A 20,172-nucleotide genomic window follows, 5' to 3' on the forward strand; every position below is an offset into this window, starting at 1 on the left:
ACTGTGACCAAAACAGTTTAAGAGACATACACATGACAGTCATAATACTCACAAAAACTTACATATTTCATTGGCATTTAACCTGGTTAAAAATAAGATTCAATTCAAATGTGTGTATATGTGAATGAGACTGAGAGTGTGGCAAGAGAGAGAGCAAAGGAGAGGACATGCATATTTGTTTCTCATTATAAACTATTATGATTTCTCTCCATAAATATAATGTAACATCTACATATACAATTAATATACACTATAATATAATTATATAATGAATATTAAAAACAAAACATAAAGTTAAATAAATATAATTACAATTTCTGTATAATCCAGTCTACAAGCTGCTCTGAAGGTCCAAAGTCTATTATTCATCCTGTGAATATGTAAACAGCTTTATTTTCTAGCTAGCTAGACTTTATCCAAAAATTCATGCGTATGTAAAATGGTTAAACTTATAAGTGTACTCAAATACTCTGATTATCCAATAGATTTACTTTCAGTGAGTGATGTTCACTGTCACAGTTCATGCATCCTGTCAAGTTCACTTTTTGTTTCAATACTCAACTAATTAAAATTCAGCTACCAAGAACTTCAGTGAATTCAGACAATTATAGTATTGTAGTTTCTAAATACAATCTAAGTGCTGTACTTAAAATTGATAACTTTGACAACCCTTTTTAGCCTTTTGTGAACAAGTTCATATTAAAATCAAATTTTTGTTGTTTGTTTAAAGGTCTAAGGATACGCCTGTTCAACTTTTCTCTCAAATTATTAAGCTGCTTATTATATATAATCCGAGTGCTACTAGAAAACCCTTCACAAGGAAATGAGTGGTAAGGTATTTTTGTCTGATCTTCAATAGTATTCTTTTAATTATTTTCATTTGGATTACATTATGAAGGACATTATAGAGAATTCCTTTTTTTTTTTTCAAGGGTATTAAGTGTTTGTCACAATTGATCTGATTTTCAGGTGCTACATGAATATTGAGTATAGGTTCTTTGTAAAAATATCTTCTTTTTGTCTTTATCTATTTGTATAATGATAATACTGAACTTTGATCCATGGAAATGTTATTGTAATAGAAGTGCCATAAATAATGGTTTAAAATGGCTCAATCTCTTAAAAAACCTTAATATCTTTGTGTTCTTGATTAGATGTACTCCCCCAAACTTTGCTCTCTGTAGGCTAGCTTTATAGATATTTTCACTTATATTGTAGCTGTTACCTTGAATAGAAATATTCTAGCATGTAAACTTACTTTTAATATACAATCCTGTGGCTTTTATTAAATTGTATTCTTTTATGGACCTCCTTTTTAGGGGCTGTCCTTTGCTGGAGGCAATAGAGAAGAGAACTGCATGTGTAATGATATGACTAATTTTGTATCTCATCAGCTTCCTGTACCACTATGCAGTCTACTAAATGTACAACAATTTTCAAAATAGAAAATGTGAATTTGATGAGTAATTTTCATGACTTTTTTCTTTTCTCCTGTGAAAATTTGCCCTTAAAATATTAAAACATAAATTGGAAAAGTGGGTACATAATATTCTTTTAAGTTAGTTGAATATTCTTCAGCTTGTTTAGGCAGTGAATATGGCTTTGTATTTACTCAAAGGTTTGGAGATAGGTAATAAGTGAAGTTTTATCATGTAATAATCTATGATGTGATCATTCCTTATTAAAAATATTATATATGTGTGTATGTATAGATAAAAATATATATACATAATATAAAATATATAAAATATTATTAATAATATATTAATAATATATTAATATATATTTTAATATATATATTTTGGTACAGGGGATTGAACCCAGGGTGCTTTCCAGTTAAACTATATCCCCAGTCCTCTCTATTTTTTATTTTGAGATGATATCACTAATTTGATGAGGGTTTCACTAAGTTGCTGAGACTGTCCTTGAACTTGGGGTTCTCCTACCTCAGCCTCCCATGTTGCTGGGATTATAGGCTTGTGTCATTATTCCTGGCCTAAAATAATTTTTATGAAATACAGTTATGGATATTTCAACATATCTTCATTGATTAGTCAGCATGTCTCAAATTACTTGAAATGAAGATGTTTTAGTCAACTTTTTCTGCTGTTGTTGAGTAAAGGACCCACCAGCACAACTGTAGAGGAGGAAAGCTTTATTTAAGGCCTCATGGTTTCAGGGGTCTTAGTCCATAGAAGGCTGGCTCTATTTCTTGGGGCTTGAGGTGAGGCTTAATATTATGGGGGAAGAGTGTGGTAGAGGGAAGCAGATTAAATCGTGATTGGGGAGCAGAGAGAGTTTTCACTCTCCAGATACAAAATAAATACCCCAATGCTGTGCTCCAATTCCTACCCCCTCCAGCCACACCCTACCACTTCAATCACCACTGAGTTAATCCCTATCAGTGGATTATTTCACTGATTGGGTTAAGACTCTTATAACCCAATCATTTCTCCTCTGAACCTTCTTGCATTGTCTCATACATGAGCTTTTGGCAGACACTACATCTAAACCATAACAGAACACGAGAGGCACAGGAGCTTCAGTACCCCTAGGGATTTTTTAGTTTGTGGAAAGATTGCTTATTATGGAGTTTCTGAGATTTTCTGGCATTCGACTAGCTGCTGTAGTCTAAATAAACATTTCTTAATTTTATTTTTTGCCATCTTAAATATGAGGAAGCAGAGGTTCTCATCTTTGTGACTCTTTGTTTTGAGACTTTCAGAACTAATCGTGTTGTGCTTTGTATCTCTTTTAACTCATGACCACAGGAAGACAGTGTCTCCCAGTTCCAACTCCATATTCAAGTTCTCTACTTGGCTGTCTAAACGACTTCTCAGATTTACCATGTTCCAGTTAGCGTCCTCTGTGCTCTTCCACATTTCAAGGAATGGCATCTCCATCTTTCCTCCAACCTCATCCGACTCAACTTCCCTATTTCAGTTGATAAAACAGCTCCAATCTGACAGTTCCTTGGCCCAAATGCTTTGGGGTTATCCTTACTTCTCTTTTTGTCACTAGCATGTGTAAACCCTTAGAAAATTGTGTCATTTATACCTTCAAGTTATAAACTGCATAAAATCACTTCTTAATGCCAGCATCCTGGTGCAAGCCAGTCTCTTGCTTGGACTATTTCAGTAGCCTCTACTGCTAGTTCTGCTCTTTCTCCCTTTGGTTTATTCTTAATGTGGGAGTCACTGTGCATACAAAATAAAAATCCAGCTTCCAATGAGCTCTGCTTTGAATGGAAAAATGCTTACCATGGCTATAATATTCCCTCTTTTCCTTGTAACTTCACCTCCAACTACTTATCCCCCACCCATTTTCTCAGTCCAGATTGACCTCCTTTTTGTTGCTGAATCATTGCCAGGTGCAGTGCCAGCTGGGGGCCTCCTCAGATGGTTTCCCCTCTGTCTGGTTCTTACCCATCACATAACATGAGGCACATTTCCTTGACTTCCTCTAATCTTTACTCAGAATCTCATTATGAATTCTACTTAAAACATTTATCCTAAAAGACCTCCTTGAATATTTTTTTCTTTTTGTCCCCATGGCTTTGTCTCTTACATATTACATGTTTACTTTGTTTTCTGTATATCCTGTGGGTATTAGAATGGATATTTCTTGATGGCATCGAAAATTGTGTGAATCCCCAGAGCCTGGCACAAAATGGCAGTAGTTATTTGTTAAATGAATGAGAGAGGAAATGAGTAAATGCAGTTCCTTTATAATGTAGCTTTTACTTACCTCTTTTTGCCAGACTTCTACTCTAGCCATGCTGGTCTAACTTGAAGTCATTTTTCATACTTTGCTCTCTCTCATTTCTATGCTTCTTGGAAAGCTGTTTTCCAATTCTGACTCTCACAACTCACCCTTTTTAACTTGCTTGAGGGCTCCTCAATTTCAAGGTAATAACTTCTTGGATAACACTTAATCTGGAAATATTAGCAGGCATTGCACTCTGTAGCACAGTTTATTCTGGATTAAGGGTATCCTCTCGGTACTGAACATCACCCCATACTTCTCTCATAGTACCTAATACATTGACTTTAATTCTACCATTTGATTCTCTATCCTCTCCATATACTCACACGAAGGGCACAAACCATGTTGTATTTGCCTCTGTAGTTCATTCTTAACATGGTTTTTGGTGGATCACGGAATGTTGCTATATTAATGGAATTGTGCTCACCACCAGTTTTATTGATATTTTTGCTTGAGGACCAGTGCCTAGGGATATCAGTGCATATTTCATTTATTATATTTTTTGTCTATGTTTTTAAAAATGATGCCCCAAACAAATCCATCTATAAACATACCAGAAATTTATTTTTAAAACTTGATGATTTATAAATAAAATGTGCACTAGCGAGACATAAAAATTATAAATGATGCATGAAGAACCCTTCCAAGGGAAAAAAGGGCACACTAGTGGGTGATAGCAGAATAAAATTATATTATTTGAAAACATTAAGAGGAACAAAGTTTCCTACAATTAACTTCTATGTAATATTACTTAGAGTGTTCAGACATAATTATAGAGGATATACATTTGAAAAATCAGATTACTGTAATTAAAAAGCATAACCAACTAGCTCATGGCTCCATTTTGAATACAATGTTCTGTTTAGTTCCCAATGTCAATGCAGTCTTGGTTAATGAAAAACAGAAGTGGCCTTTATGGGCACAGGCTCTATTTTAAAATAATGAGGATAATTCAGCAAAGAGATTTATTTAATTAGAGTTTCTGACATGACAAAGCTGCAGATATTTTGTACTGCCTTGCTGCATTTTCAAATTACACCCAGGAATCAAAACTGATATGAAAATGTGGCACTATGCATCAACTGAAGAATATGAAATAATTTTACTGTTAATGCCTGACACTGGGCAAATGGAAGACTCTGATGTACTATGTGTGTAATGACACACATCTGTAGCGTGTAGTTTATGAAGTACATTGAGAGGTGAGATGGTATTGATCCCTGGCCTGCTGATGCTTATGTTTCTTCACTATGTATCAAAACTCACATGTCTCTTTCCTATTAAAATTGTTGAGCTGCTTGTTTACAGCTTCAAGTGATAGAGGTCAAAGGTAGGAAGCCTGTGAATTTTTTTATTTTATTTCATCATTTTGGGTCTTGAATTTGAAATCAGTGCCTAATCCAGGAACTGGTGTGTTCAGATGACATTCACAGTTTAAAGGTAAGAAGTATTAAAAGATAAGAACTATTAAAAGAAGAAATAGAATTTTAAAGATAGTTTCTAAATATTTGATGAGGTTATAGGAATGATTATCATAATGTAAATGTTTTATTTTTTCATAAATATTGATTACTGTAGAGACTCAGGTATCACAAGAATAATAACATACAACCTCAAAAATTTAGATTAATTTTTTTGTTTACCAAAGTCTAACACTGTCATTCCTGGTCAGTGTGGGCATTTTCTCCATAATAATAATAATTCTCTCTCTCTCTCTCTCTCTTTCTCTTTTTCTCCCTCTCTCCCTCTCTCTCAAACACACACACACACACACACACACAGCATAACATGATCAATATAATACATATGCAAACCATTTGCATTTTTAAACTACGTTTTGTATTAAGGCCTGTGTTCTTTGCATTCAGCTTTCAGAAGGAAGATAGCATGGTGGGGGCTTGGTGATATGCTTTCAAAATGCTTAGCAAACGACCAACATTTTTTTGACTTGAATTTTGTATTCAGATCGCATGTGAGAATCAGTCAGGTCAGCATACTTTGACACAAAGCCTGAGAAATGTAGTCTGGGTGAAGAGTGCCTTTTTGCACTCAACACTGTGTACCGAAGGAGGAGAATGAATGTTGGCAATGAATGAAAGCCACCTTTGCCACAGTCAGCATAAGTAAGATGAAAAGGCCCTTGATGTCCATTCTAATAGTCAGTATTTAGTTCTCTCCACACTTCATAATTGCTTTCTAATGTGGGGTTAAGTGTTTCTAGTGTTTTGAAAATTAAGGTACTGGAAAGTCTTTTTAATCTACTGACAGGACTTCTATTCTTCAGTGTTCTAGGTCACCTTGATTTTTGACACATACTAAATTTTCCCTGATCTTCTTGAAATGTGGGCCTACTACTCTGCCTAGTGCTAGATCTTATTATTTGTTACTATTAGGAAAATTCTAGAATTTACTTTCCTAATTTAGGATATTATATTTTTTAATACAATATAAGCTTACATTAGTTTATTGGGAGAGCTCTCAAAATTATTTGAGTTCATTTTGAGTTTGTGAGCAATAAGTACTTTCATATGACTTATGCATCACATGTTGACCCCGTTACCATTACTTTTGTGTTTACCAAATGCTTTGGTCTTCTACTAAATATATTCACCTCCTGGCTTCACCATAGCTGTTCAAACTGCTCTGACATTCTCTACATTTGTTTACCTGCCTTTAGGACAGGCCATAACATAGGGCTATGAAAGGTGGCTTGAGCTGCTTGTCACTAACGTTCACATTCAACTATTGCTGTCCCTCCATTGTGTGATATGATTCTTCAGGTTTCCTAATAATGCTTCATACATGAATTTCACCTATAAAGGCAATCTAATTCACAATAACTGAATGATTTTGTTTTGTTTTTTTTATTTGCTTTTGTTGTTTTATTTGAATTATATAATTTTAAGTCTATGAAATTTGTTTTGTGTTTTAGATGTAATAGCTGATTCATGCTTACTACAATATGAACATAGACAACAAGGAAGTCAAAATTAGCTCAGATCACAACACCTAGAAATAAGTACTAGTATTTTAAAGACTAATCATTTGTAACTTCTCTTTATATGCACATACACACATAACATATAATGCTGAAGTGATAAGTAATATTTGTTCATCATTTTTATCTTAGTTGTGTTATTATTCTTATTATAATTGTTAATAATGATGCTACAGAGTCTGGGTGCTTTCCTGCTATAGATAATACTGCGATAAATATTACCTTCATGTGTTTCCTTTCCTCTTCATTCTTTTTGGTCAATGAGATTGAGCCTTCAATTTGAATTAGGTATGGCCTCAGTTTTGGTTTCACTCCTCTTGTTTTGGAGGTTGTCTAGAAATTATGGATCACATATTATTCATTCATGATAAATCCATTTTGTGAAGGAGAGTTTAGGCACTAACATTTTACCAACATTTACAGAGTTCCTTCTACCCATTAATCAAATTTAACATTAATAAAATGAATGAAAAATATGACTTTTCATTGGAGACCTTACTTGCATTGAAATTTATATGTAAGAGAATTTTAATATTTTTATATATTATAAAACTATTTCCTACATGGTCTTGTCCCCCCAAAAAGATATATATATTAAATATCCTATTTAAATTTCAATTTTCTATGATATTTCCATAGCCTACCCAAATAACACCCCAATTTAAAGAAAATGTCTTTAGTTAAATATAACTAGATGTTAGTCAATCCATGTTAATTACCAGTTTCCTTTTGAAAGTGCTCATGAATGTATTTTAACAATACATTTAATAATTTTGCAGGGATTTGTATCTACTTAGTTATTTAGATGTTTCTGTAGCACATAATTTTTCTATCTACAAAAACAGGTATATCTTTCTTCACTCTGATATACTGTGTTTTTGTTTGATTCTCAAATGTTACTGAGAATATAAAATTGTTTTGGAAAGGACACTGAACTCATCAGCCATGTCTCTGTCTTTGCTGGCACCATCCATCATTTATATTGGCTTCCTCTGTGTATACTCAGTAAAACATCAGGTTTATAACAGTGAGTAAAATACACATTATTTTATATTATAGACCGTGTAATTTTGGAGAAAACTGACATTAAAGCAACAACTTATCAAATAAATTATAAGTTCCAACTGAAATGAATGAAAGGAGAGCTGTGGTGAGTGACATGGCCTGAGATTACTTGACTACATATATCAAGTGGAATCCTCAGAGGTTTCCCTAACAGAAGGTTCAGCTGATTGCTCTAGGATAAGGGAAGTGGATGTAAAAGGGCTTGTGGTAGGAAGGAGTGTGCCACACTTCAATGTCAAGTGTTTTGGACTTTATCCTAAGAAAAGTACAAACTAATCCATAGCACAAATTATGACCTAAAACTCATTTTGTAAAAAAAACCCCAATTACTTGTACTTGTAATTCAGAATAAAAATTATAGAATGCACAAAGAGGTGTGGGGACCTCATTATTTGGTTTTTGAGATAATTGAATTACAAAGGAAAAGTAGCTTAGATGAAGGTGGTTATAATAGTGGAGATAAGAAGTAGATGAATTCTATAGGTATTTGCAGCTGTTTGTTTGGTGGTAATATTTGAAAAGGCTTGGTGGAGTACGTATTTACAAATGCAGGAGAGGAAAGTGTCTAAGATGGCACACAAGTTTTTGTGTAAGCAGACACTATGGACTTGGTTTCTGTTGCTAAAATGTGAAAAAGTGAGGGAGGACTAGTTCTTGGAAGAAAGGTCAGTGGTTTGAATTGGAGCAATTGAAGATGTCATTAGCCAGGTAGATGTGACATTTTGAAACATCAGAGTAATTTAGTCTAATGTGCTATGTAATGTCTTTAAATAGTTTTAAAGCTTTGCCATTCTTTTTTTTTGGTACCGGGGATTGAACCTGGGGGCACTTGACCACTGAGCCACATCCCCAGCCCATGCCATTCTTTTTAAAATAAATATTTTAAAAGAGTTTGTTGCTCTTTGTTATCACTTACTATATTATAAAAAGAAAATGACTAAAGCATTTGAAAATATGCTATACTTTATGGGACTCCTTTTAAATTTAGTAAGTGTAAAGAGTGAGTTTTGATTTATTTGTTGTTTTCTTTTTTTTTTTTTTGGAGGATTTTTTTGCATCTTGGCAGGCAAGAAGTTGTAGAAATTTTTATGTTTTCCTGAGTAGATTATATTACTATAAATGATTTTCATTTGAATCCACTAAAATGGCGATTAATGGTCTAGTAAAAGTATCATGGTATTCTTTGCAGAGTGTAAGTATTTCTTAACAACAGAACAAATATTTTAAGAAAGATATTTAAGGGCTGGGGCTGTGGCTCAGCGGCAGTGCACTTGCCTAGCATGTGTGAGGTACTGGGTTGTATCCTCAGCACCACATAAAGAATAAACAAATAAAATGAAGGTATTGTACCCTTCTACAACTATAAAAAAAGTTTATTAAAAATTAGGAAAAACATTTAAAAAAAGATTATTTAAAGACAATGACTTCTTGTCTCACAAAATATTCTATGTTAACTCCAGTTGAAGATATTTTTATGATATGTTAAATATTTTATAGAAACCCAATATTTTATAGCAGCATTACTATGCTATATATGTATATATATCTGCTATATATTCTGAAGTACTTACTTCATTCTGATTATTTTCATTATTTGATTTTATTTTATCCAGATATTAACATGTTTAAGAATAACAGAGTCTTAGGATTTATGGAATATCTTTAATTGACTTCTCAATGGAGAATCCAGTAAAAAAGGGTTTGAAACTTTTTCTCTCTGCCCTATTATTTTTAAACTAATGGTTCATTTTATTTCCATTTATTATTAATATTAACAAAAAGAAATTAAGAAGGCTTTTTGCTGGAATAGAAATGAAAAAGCTGAAACAATAAGGTTTTCTCCTTTTTAATTTGTATGTTAACATTATTTTTAGGTTAGTATATTTATTTTGCTACTTCAAACATTAATTCAGTTTTAAAAGTGAATGGAATTTTCTCACATGTTTAAAAAACTAATGTGTTTATCATTCTTTCCATAGGTCTCATATCTTTTGGGTGAACAGAAGTCTACCTTTATGGGGCTTACAGGTTGTGTACAATTTTGTTCTATACCTATATTTCTGGGTTTATTCATATTTCACAGAAAAATATTAGTGGAGAAAAACTGTTGATAGTGAAAGTGAGTTTGCTTTTCTGCCTAATCTTTATGCACATCGTACACTAACATTTTTATTCTTTCTTCCTGTTTTCCTGAGCTCTGCATTCTACCTCCTGAGAGTTTCCTGGTAATTAGGATTATACTTCAGAGAGTGTTTGAGAATGTGGAGAAAACTAAAAGTAAACCAGTATGTTAAGACTTCATGTTTTCTCAAGCTGCCTCCATATTCCTGCTTTGTAACTCCTTTAAAATTAATCAAAAGCCTGTCACCATGTTTAGTTTTTACCTTATATTCTCACTGTAACATGGTAGAATCTCAATAAATAGTTGTTAAATGAATGGATGGCTCATATCACCAATACCAAGAGCCTAGTTCCCAAGTAGACACTTGTGTTAATAAAACAAAGGTATGCTCTGGCATAAAAGAAGCTCTTAAAAAAGAAACAGAAAACACGAGAAAGCCAGCATGTCTGAATCGCATTGTTGAGGAGTTCCCTAGAGTTCCTTGTAGCTCTTCTGTTTTCTTTTTTTCTATCGGATTTCATGACCAGCAAACTTTTTATTAAGTGCTGTCTCCTCTACTTTTTGTGTACCTTCAACAAATTCTTTCAATTTCCTGTTAATTTTAAGAAGTATAAATTAATTGGAAAAATGGCACCACTACTATGAAACAGAATTGAGGTGGAAAGACAATTGAGGGAAATAAAAAGTCTCTGAGACTCACTGCTTTGAACAGTCTTTAGAATACTTTTGACTAAATGTTTGATTTGCCTTTTAACATCATGATTGTGAAGTGTATACACTTTATATGTGACAATTGTTTTAGTTATATATTGTGATCATAACTTTGAAATCTATCTTTATTATATCTAGATATTTCATATTTTGTTGAAGTCAAGTTGTTTTTATGTTAATATATACTGACTTTTGTTGCAATGTCACATTAATATATAAATAATCCTTTTCAAATATTTAAATGTTCAGTTAAAATGCTTTTAATCTCTGACCTAGATTCATATCTTTCAGTAAAATGCACTTTTTAAATAAATTAATGTATTTATGAATAGTCATATGTTGTCTTGAAGTATACTTTGATCTATCTACATAGATTTATTTAAGAGTAATATTTTAAACTGTACTCATTTGCAAATAACACTTTGAATAATGAGTGCTAAAAGTGTTCTAGAGGCCATATAGGAATATGAACATCTGGAAAATTTGGAAGACTTGGAGAAAATCATGAATTTCCTTTTATAATGATGCCTAGCTATAGGATTTATTTCCAAACATATTTTATTTACACTGCTATGAGTTCATCTACTTCTATTGTTCTCGTATTTTAATATTCACTTATATTTCAAATTTCCATTTTAACAGAAGAAAAATTTCAAACTCTAGGGTATCTACTTTTTCTCATTCAGATTATCTTAAATTTTATAGATCTATAAACAAATAGGATAGGTGAGTCATTTTCTGTTTATTTATTTGATTCTATTGGTCCATTTCAAAGTAACTAGAATATTTAAGACAGAATAACATACTTTTTTCTATTTTTTTTCTTATTGCAGTATTTTTCTGGAATTTAAACAGTAGAAATTGAACATACAACAGAGAATAGACATAGGAATATGTCTAGCCCAGATGCAAAGCAGAATTGGTTATGAAATTAATTCAAATCAAATCTGAAGTCTCTTAAAATGCTGATATGGTCTATATTGTTTAATTTTCGAGGATGTTGCCATTTCATTTTATTTGAGGTGAATGATAGGATTGACTGTATCCAATTTGAAGTTTGTATTTTTTTGTTCCATTTTCTGAAAGGGATTGATGATTTTGGTGGTGCTATTGCTGGTGTTGCTGGAAAAGGATGTTTATTTGATGGCAGGGCAATTGTGTGTGATTTGTTTGTTAGGAACACACACATAAGAACCTATTCTTTACATATTATTTAAACTCTAGCCTGCCTTCCTATTCTAGTCCCACCTTTACATTTGGAATAATAAATAAAAATATATTTATTTAGGACATTAGAAATTAAAGAAACTAAGTTATAATGGTTACATGGCAAACTATGGCTGGGAAACTGCCACCTGCTTACATTTGTTGAAGTGCTAATAAATAACAACCTCTGTCTTATGTGTATGTATTATATATATTTATATGCACAAACACATGTGTACATAATGCACATATATTTTATTGCATTTTTTCATTAAGTTACAATTTATATTTTAGGTATCAGTGGCATTGATAAGTCTATTTGAAACAATACTACTTGGTTATCTGAGTTATAAGGTAAGTTATTTTAATTAGCAATTTTCTGCTGTAGAGCAAGCATACTGCTAGTACTTGCCAAGTATTCCTCTTGTTATAATTCATACTTGGGGATAAGGCAGGCTCTTCTTAAACCACTTTAATTATTTTGAGCCTCTCTAGTATGCAGTAAAAAGGTATACTAATACAGTAAGGTTTTGCTTGATGACTTCAGGTACTTCACTAATTCCCATGAGTTTACTTACCCATTATATGAATGCTTAGAGTGAGGCAAGCAAATGGAATTCTCTGGCTTCTTATTGTTCTCAATCTCTTTTCCTAACATGTAAAAGATACTGAGAGACCAAAAATGTGTCTGTTAGGAATTATTTTAATACATTATCTTAATTACTAGTGAGGTTTTATTGGGCTAACACAATTTAACAAATATTTATTTAACTTGTATTTGATGAAGTTTGTGTATTTTTTTCATGCAGACCTCTACACTTTTACATGGCTCTTTTCTCCGTGAGTTTGCAACCTAGAAAAGGGGTGGGCAGAGAAAAATTACACAGATAACTATAGTACAAGGCAGATTATAAGAAGAATTTTCTGTGAGATGTAAGTTAAATACCATGAGGATTCATAGGAGAGGAAATACTTGACTGACAAGCAGAGTCCATGAATTAGTGATTTCAGGTAAGATGGAAAGACAGGATAATTGGGATTGGAAGAACTAGCAAAAGCTTAAAGGAATATACACATGAATTGGAGAAATGACAAATAATTATGTTTGGTTGGAATTTGAGGGTTTTGTATAGCGAAGATCAGAGAGGTCACAGAGACATCACAGTGATGATTGCTCAGTTAAGACATACTGAAGTATGAAAGAAAAACCAACCTTGTGTTTTTGGTAGGCAAAATGAATTGCTAGATCTGATGAAAGAATATGAAGGTAGAAGCTAAAAAAAAATCACCAACTCATTGGTTGATAAGTGAGAAGAAGTATACTGAAATGCCATTACCAAAGATTTTCTGAGTTTGAATGACTGGAAATATTGTAGACATACTTGAGAGTTATATAAAGAAAAAATGATAAAGTTGGGGCCCAGATAGATAAAACAATCAAATTGAATTCAGAAAAGATGAATCTGACATGCTGATGGATGAATCAAGGAGACATGAGATGGAAATAATGGAGAATGAGGACCAGGAAATTTCAAAAGAGTTATTTATTTAGGTTTGGCAGTGATTTTCAGAGAGTATTAACGGTAGTCATGATCTCATGCTTCGGATAGTTACTAAGGTAGAAGTTTAGGTTCTGTTGATGGAGAACATCAGAACATGTTTTGGTTTTGGAGGAAGTGCAGAGTAATTAAGGATACAGGGCAATAGACAAGGAAGCTAAATTATTCATTTTCATTGATAATTTCTTTACCTACATCAACAAGTATAGTAAAGGTCATATTTTTGTGGAATATTTTAGTCAACCTTTTCATTGCTGTGACCTAAACAACTCAAATTGTGTGTTTGGGGATCATGGTTTCAGAGGTCTTGGTCCAGAGATGGCTGACTCCATTGCTCAGGGCCGAAGTGAGATAGTATCTTACAGGAAAAGAACTCAGCTGAGGAAAGCTTTTTAGGTCTTGTCAGTGTTAGGAAGAAGCACCCTTCCACCTTGATCTTCACTCAGTTTATCCAGTCACACCCCAAGTGCCTACAGTTACCACCTCCTCCTCAGTTCATGCAAACTAGGGTGGACTGATTAGGTTACAGCTCACATAATCATTTCACCTCTGAATATTGCTGCATTAACAGGAGCTTTTTGAGAACACTTCATGTTCATCCTACAACAGAGTACTCTTATCACACATTAATTTCTTTTAAAAACAAGTTTAGAAGATGCATTCCTTAGATTATTTTTCAAGCCAGAAGTTTTCATAGTCATTCACCATTTTCTTTGGCTCACTTATATTCTTTTTAGTTTTTCTTTATTGACATTTAAAGAAAATAAGATCAATTTCTATGAAAGTAAGGTTGATGAATAAGAAAGTGTATCAAAAAAGGAATGAGTGCTTAAACACTATTGAGGGGTTGATTTAAATATTTATGAGAAGAAATAAGATGTTAGAAATATCTAAAGAAGAAAAATATTATATAAAATTATATGAATTATGGTAAATGTAAGAAGCTTGAGAAAAATCTATTGAATTCAGAAATTAGGAGACTATTGACTAATCCTGCCAAAGACAATAGTTTTAGTGGAATGTCGTTCAAAGTAAAAATTGTGAAATGGAGAATGTTACTGAACTGGGGCAGGAGCTCACCAGAAGTAGTAGAACAACACAGGGAAGAACATCTAAGGATGGGAACCATCTGCATTGTTTAAAGAAAGAAGGTGCAGAAAAGATAAAAATATGACAGAAATGAAGTTTAGGAAAGGAACAGAATAGACTTAAGGAACAGCTTTGAAAAGGCTGAGTACAGTACCAGGAGTGTCTAAAAGTTCTGGACTAAATCCTTTGCTTTATCAAATAATCCATTAGGGCATTAAATTTTCACAGTTTCACCTAGATATTAGATATTTCTGAGTTTAAAATATATATATATCTTTTCAAATATTCTAATCATTCACTTATCATGTTTCTCAAAAGAGTAGACTCACAGACATAATTTTTATTTCAAAAGTTAGTATAAGTGATATATTTGTGGCTCAATTTAAGTTTATATATGTGCCCGACATTATGAACAATGGAAATGGAATTTATTGGGTTAAAGTTCCTTAATGTGAAATGTGTGATGAGTATTGAATGTAAAGTATAAAAAGTAATATATTTAAAAAAAAAACAGATGTGGGTATTTTGGATACATTAATTATATCTCTTCGACTAGTATAAGAATATTTGCAAAAACATACCATTGCCAAAATATTAATATTAATTTGTGAATGTATTTGCTCCAAATTCTAACTTAAAAGTAATATAAAAGTAACTTTCGGTATTTTGCTAACAGAACTCTTGCCATAATTTAAGAAGTCATTTAAAAAACACACAGAGATTCAAGATTATTTTCCATTGCAATTAGATGATGGCAGCATTTATAATTAATTACTTCCTATCATTTATAAAATGAAAGCAAATCATTATAAGCTTTAGCATGCAGGGCTAGATGATGTATAATATTTCCAGTCTGACCCTCAACAACATTAATGGCTTAGATGGAGGAGAGGTAGATGGTAGAGTTGAGTGAGAGTTACAAAGGAAACAGGGTAAAAAGGAGTTATTTGACAGTAAAAGGACAAGTTATTGTTAATTATCTTCTTTTCATCTCATAAATTTAGTCAAATTCATGAACTCTTTTGACTTCTTCAGTGTAGTGTTAGCTAACTGTTTTTTTGAAGGAATAAATTAAGTAATTGGTAATATTTTGTGGCCTACAAATAAGGCAAATTTGGATAGCAGAATCTAAAGTGTATTTTTTTCCTCGACTTAGTTTACTAAGAAAAATAAGACAAAAATTGATATTGCTTTTCATTAACAATTGCATCTTGGGCTGGGGCTGTGGCTCAGTGGTAGACTGCTTGCTTTGCGTGTGTGAGGCACTGGGTTCGATCTTCAGTACCACATAAAAATGAAATAAAGCTATTATATCCACCTATAACAAAACAAAACAAAACAAAATAAAAATAACCCATAAAAAATAAGAAAAAAATTGCATCTTTTTCTAATACTGTTTCTTGTTAGATTTATGAGAAATCAATATTAATAGCTATTCAACTTATACCTTTCTTATATTTATGTGTATATATATATGTATGTAGTATATATTTAATATTTTAAAAAAATATAATATTATGCCAGAACTTGGTAACTCTTGAAATTAGAGGTTCTAACATCAGCATAACTCAATCTTTGATACTTAAAACAGTTTAAACTCTCATGGAGGCTAAGAATGAAATTAGCAGAAATGTAAAGTACATGCTGAAATTAGCAGATAATGAATTAAGATCCATGGAATTAACTAATTTCATTTTCTATCAGACAGAACTTCAGGTCTGTGCTTAAATAATCTTTCCATTTATGTTTATAGCTAGTTGGCAAAACAACTATAGTAATTGCCCTGCACTAAAGTTCTTATTCTTCTGCCACCATAAATACCCTCTAATTCTTTTATCAACTGCTTTCAAAATAGAACTCTATTTATGCACACATATTCATTAAATGAAAAGGAAACAAAAACAAACCCCAGCACAGTTTCTAAACCTCTGCAAACAAAAATTCATTATACCTAGTCTTTTGTTAAATCTATGATTGTTTTTTCTATAATCACTCTTAAAATGCAATGATTGTGAAAATTTAACACCATAATGGCTTATTTCTGATAAAGCGAAGGATTTAGTCTAAGGCTCTTTGACATTCTTAATGACAATAATAGAAACTATATTGTGTACACACACACATACACACACACAGAGTGAATCAGCAATAGGAAGTTTAATATAATGTAGTAATAGTTTTATTTTAGAGCTTCAGTCTTATCAAGCACTGTACCAGGAATGTAGCATACCATTCGTAACATACACTGGTGCTGACTCTCACCATATGGATTTAAAAATCTATAGTGCTGTAATGTTTTTGGTGTATAAAAACAAACTGAAAGAAGAGAAGTGAAATAAATTGATGTAGAACTGGGAGGGCTGGCATAGACCTGTAATCCCAATAACTCTGAAGGCTGAGACAGGAGGAGGATGATAAATTTGAGGCTGGCCTCAGCCGTTTAATGAGGCCCTATGCAACTTAGAGAGACCCTGCCCCAAAATATAAATAAATAAATAAATAAACAAATTAATTAATTAATTAATTAATAAGGGGCTGGGGATGTGCCTCAGTGGTTAAGTGTAGGAGGATTGTAAGTTTGAGGCTGGCCCAGTAATATAACAAGACCCTAAGCAACTTAGAGAGACCGTGACCCAAAATAAATTAAAAAAAAATAAGAATAGAAAGGGGCTGGGGATGTAGTTCACTGGTTAAGTGTTTCCAGGTTCAACCTTCAATAAAAGGAAGGAAGGAAGAAAGAGAGGGAGGGAAGGAGGGAGGGAGGGAAGAAGGAAGCCTAATGTGAAGAGTAGATCTTGCTTACAGTGAGTATGGAGTATGTTAAGGCAAGTTTCACAAAACTTGAAAGACTCTCAATTAAAAGGTAAAAGGTGTGTGTGAATTAACTGCAAAACAAAAGTTTCTTGAAGAATTATATTCAAAGAAGTATTTGAAGGCATATTTTAAGGAGTAAAAAGAGTGTGGAAGAAATGACTTTTCAAATAAGTGTAGAGAGGTCAGCAAGAATGATGTAGTGCATTTCTAGTTGTAATAAGACTTCTGTCTTTTTGTTCTTGAAGTGTGTTACTGGTTACAGAGTTTTGAAGTGAGTGGTCATTGGGTGGAGTGAGGGTATTGTATTGGTTGTTAAATGCTCCTTTTGAAATATAATCCACTTAATAATGCAGGATGTGAGTAGGAATGGGGCAAGAATGAAGGGACAAATACTAATTAGGAGGCTTGAATAGGTCAGAGTGGGAATTAAATGAGAATAAACATTAGAAAGTTTCAAGATCTATTTACAAAAAAGTATGTTTGTTTGGTAAACTATACCTAGGTAGCATGTGAAAGGAAGAGTTAAGGGCTTCTCAAGGATATTTGGTTTGTGTGTGCCTGGGAAACCAGGCAGGAAAAAAAGCATAAATTTTGCATTTAGGTATAAAATCCTTTTGAGGCATCCATGTGAAACAGTGGATTAGGCAATTGATCTGAGTTAGAATCTCAGAAATGAAATAGTGTTTGGAGCTAGAGATACAATATTGGAAGTTATAGGGTTATCAGTAGTTATAAGTTGCAATTAAAATGTACATGAAAATATGTAATGTGGGTATACAGATAAGAACTTCGACATGCTTTCTTCCAGAAAATTTCCATTGAAATCTGGTTACAAGTTTAATAATTTATACATAACTATATTCAGGAAGTTTTTAAACAATTGTTTTCCATTTGGAACCATTATAAAGGAATATAAATACTTAAGATCAAAAATAAAATAAAATAATTGTATTAAAGAAGGGGAAGAGGATGTATAAAATATTTGGGAGTTTCACTTATCAATTTAACTATGTAATTGAGCCCCAAGTGTATAAGGAAATGAGTTCAGTAAAATGTTTCAAACACTTGCCAAGGAGATTAGAGGTGAAGGTTTAGGAGTAAAGCTTTCTAACCAGAGGCAGAAACATGTTATAAAAGTATGAAAAGACCTACTGTGTCCAAGGAACTGTGTAAAACTTAATATGGGTGAATCTGTGGTTGAACTCAGAGAAGGGTTAGAAATATTGCACATAGACCGCATCAGTAACCAGAGCTCAAATTGTGAAGCTTCGCAGAATATAATGAGGAATTTGGATTTTATTATCTCAAGAATGGGAATTTGGTATTTCAGAAAAAATCCTTTGCCTTTAATATGGAAGATAAATCAGAACTGAAATTACTTAGTCATATACCATTATAGGACATTTCTAATGATTCCTTGTAAAAATCAGAAAAAAAGAGATTAATATAAGTGGAAATGAGAAGACAGAGGAAAGAAATAGAAAATATTTTATTTCCATTTGTCAAAATTGCTAAGAAAGTTTTTCAAATCCCTATATCATCCTTCTCATACATGCTACTGAGATGGATGATCAATGTATGCAAAATTCAAAATTCTCATCCAATTCGACTTTAGCATGTCCTCAGTTTAGATCATTATGGGGCAGAGAATCTTCATGGGATCTATCTGTCTCCTCTTTCATTTCCTCACTTTTTTTGATGCCTACTGATATGGGCCTCCAAGGACAAAGGAGGAGCAGGAGTAAAGTGAGATCTGTATTTGGGATGAAGTCACTTGTCTGGCGGTTGTAGTCTGGTGTTGGGCTGCTCTGCATGGTGAATATCAGTACTGTTTTTTTTCTCTGGGGGGTGTTTTGTGGCTCTTCTAGGACCTTTGGTTGAAGTTCCCTAGAGGCTTAATGACTCAGGCTAGTCACCAGAACTCTGACACAGACCTTTGGATTCTGAGATCCACCATTTGTTGAGGTACCATTTCACCTTCATCCACACAGAGTCTGAATGTAATCCATTTCAAAAATGACCCTAGTTTTCATTTTTCAGAATATGTATCTGGCTTTTATAAAATAGGCACTTTCATTTTAAAATTGGAGGAACTGTGGCTTGCTGTCATCACTGTTCTCTTTATTTTGCTCTTCTGATTTTTCATGTTCTAGGCATTACTGTATACAATCTCATGTCTAAGTCAAACTCTCTCCGTGATCTCCTTGATCCTTTTCACTTAACTTGAGGTGATGGACCATAGCACCTGGAACATGTTCATACAGAGGTTCTCCTAAATAACTTTCCTCCACCTGTTCCCTATGTATCACTTTTAATACACCCTGGAGAAAGGTGATGAACTAATGCCAACAAAGCCTATCTGACTACATAAGTCATAGCTGATCTAGAACCTTGCTTTGGGTTGTGGAAGTGTTTTATATCACTATATTGTTTTAAGCCATTGGGATTTCAAGGAAAACTTAAAAATAATCCCAAATTTATATTCAGTGTTACAAGGTAATTTGGAATTTATGTGGAAGCCAGATTTCTAATTGCTTTTCCAAAACATAGATTACATAGAAGAGAAAACTCCTTTAGAAAATTCTGAGTTTTTTATTATTAGTGAGAATATTAGTTTGATTTCTGTTTTTGTAACAAGAAATCTAAATCTGGGTGCTTTATTTATCTTAGAGTTTTAGAGACTGAAAGTCTAAGATTGGGTGCTGGTATGTGTTCAGTTTCTGACAAGGTCCTCACAATGGGCGACATGACCATTTAGGGAGCACATGGGGAAGAGATCACATGGTGAGGCAGGAAGCCAGAGATATCCAGAGGCTGTGTTTTTTTTTTTTTTTTTTTTTTAA

The 20,172-nt window shown here is 32.8% G+C and overlaps 1 protein-coding gene across 8 annotated transcripts in view; it reads left to right on the forward strand.

Annotated features, from left to right (window-relative positions):
• The window catches only part of Kcnt2 (potassium sodium-activated channel subfamily T member 2), a 361,454-nt gene that overhangs the window by 94,338 nt on the left and 246,944 nt on the right, over positions 1-20,172 (forward strand). For 7 of the 8 annotated variants that reach the window (XM_048809800.1, XM_048809801.1, XM_048809804.1 and 4 more), the window contains exons 3-5: positions 731-830; positions 9,808-9,856; positions 12,162-12,221. In XM_048809800.1, the coding sequence (XP_048665757.1) occupies positions 731-830; positions 9,808-9,856; positions 12,162-12,221 (209 nt within the window). Of the gene's footprint in view, positions 1-730; positions 831-9,806; positions 9,857-12,161; positions 12,222-19,197; positions 19,295-20,172 lie in introns of those variants that run through there. The other variant, XM_048809805.1, reaches the window with a different exon arrangement.

Source organism: Marmota marmota, unplaced genomic scaffold, assembly GCF_001458135.2.
Source record: "Marmota marmota marmota unplaced genomic scaffold, marMar, whole genome shotgun sequence".
Lineage (NCBI taxonomy): Eukaryota > Metazoa > Chordata > Mammalia > Rodentia > Sciuridae > Marmota > Marmota marmota.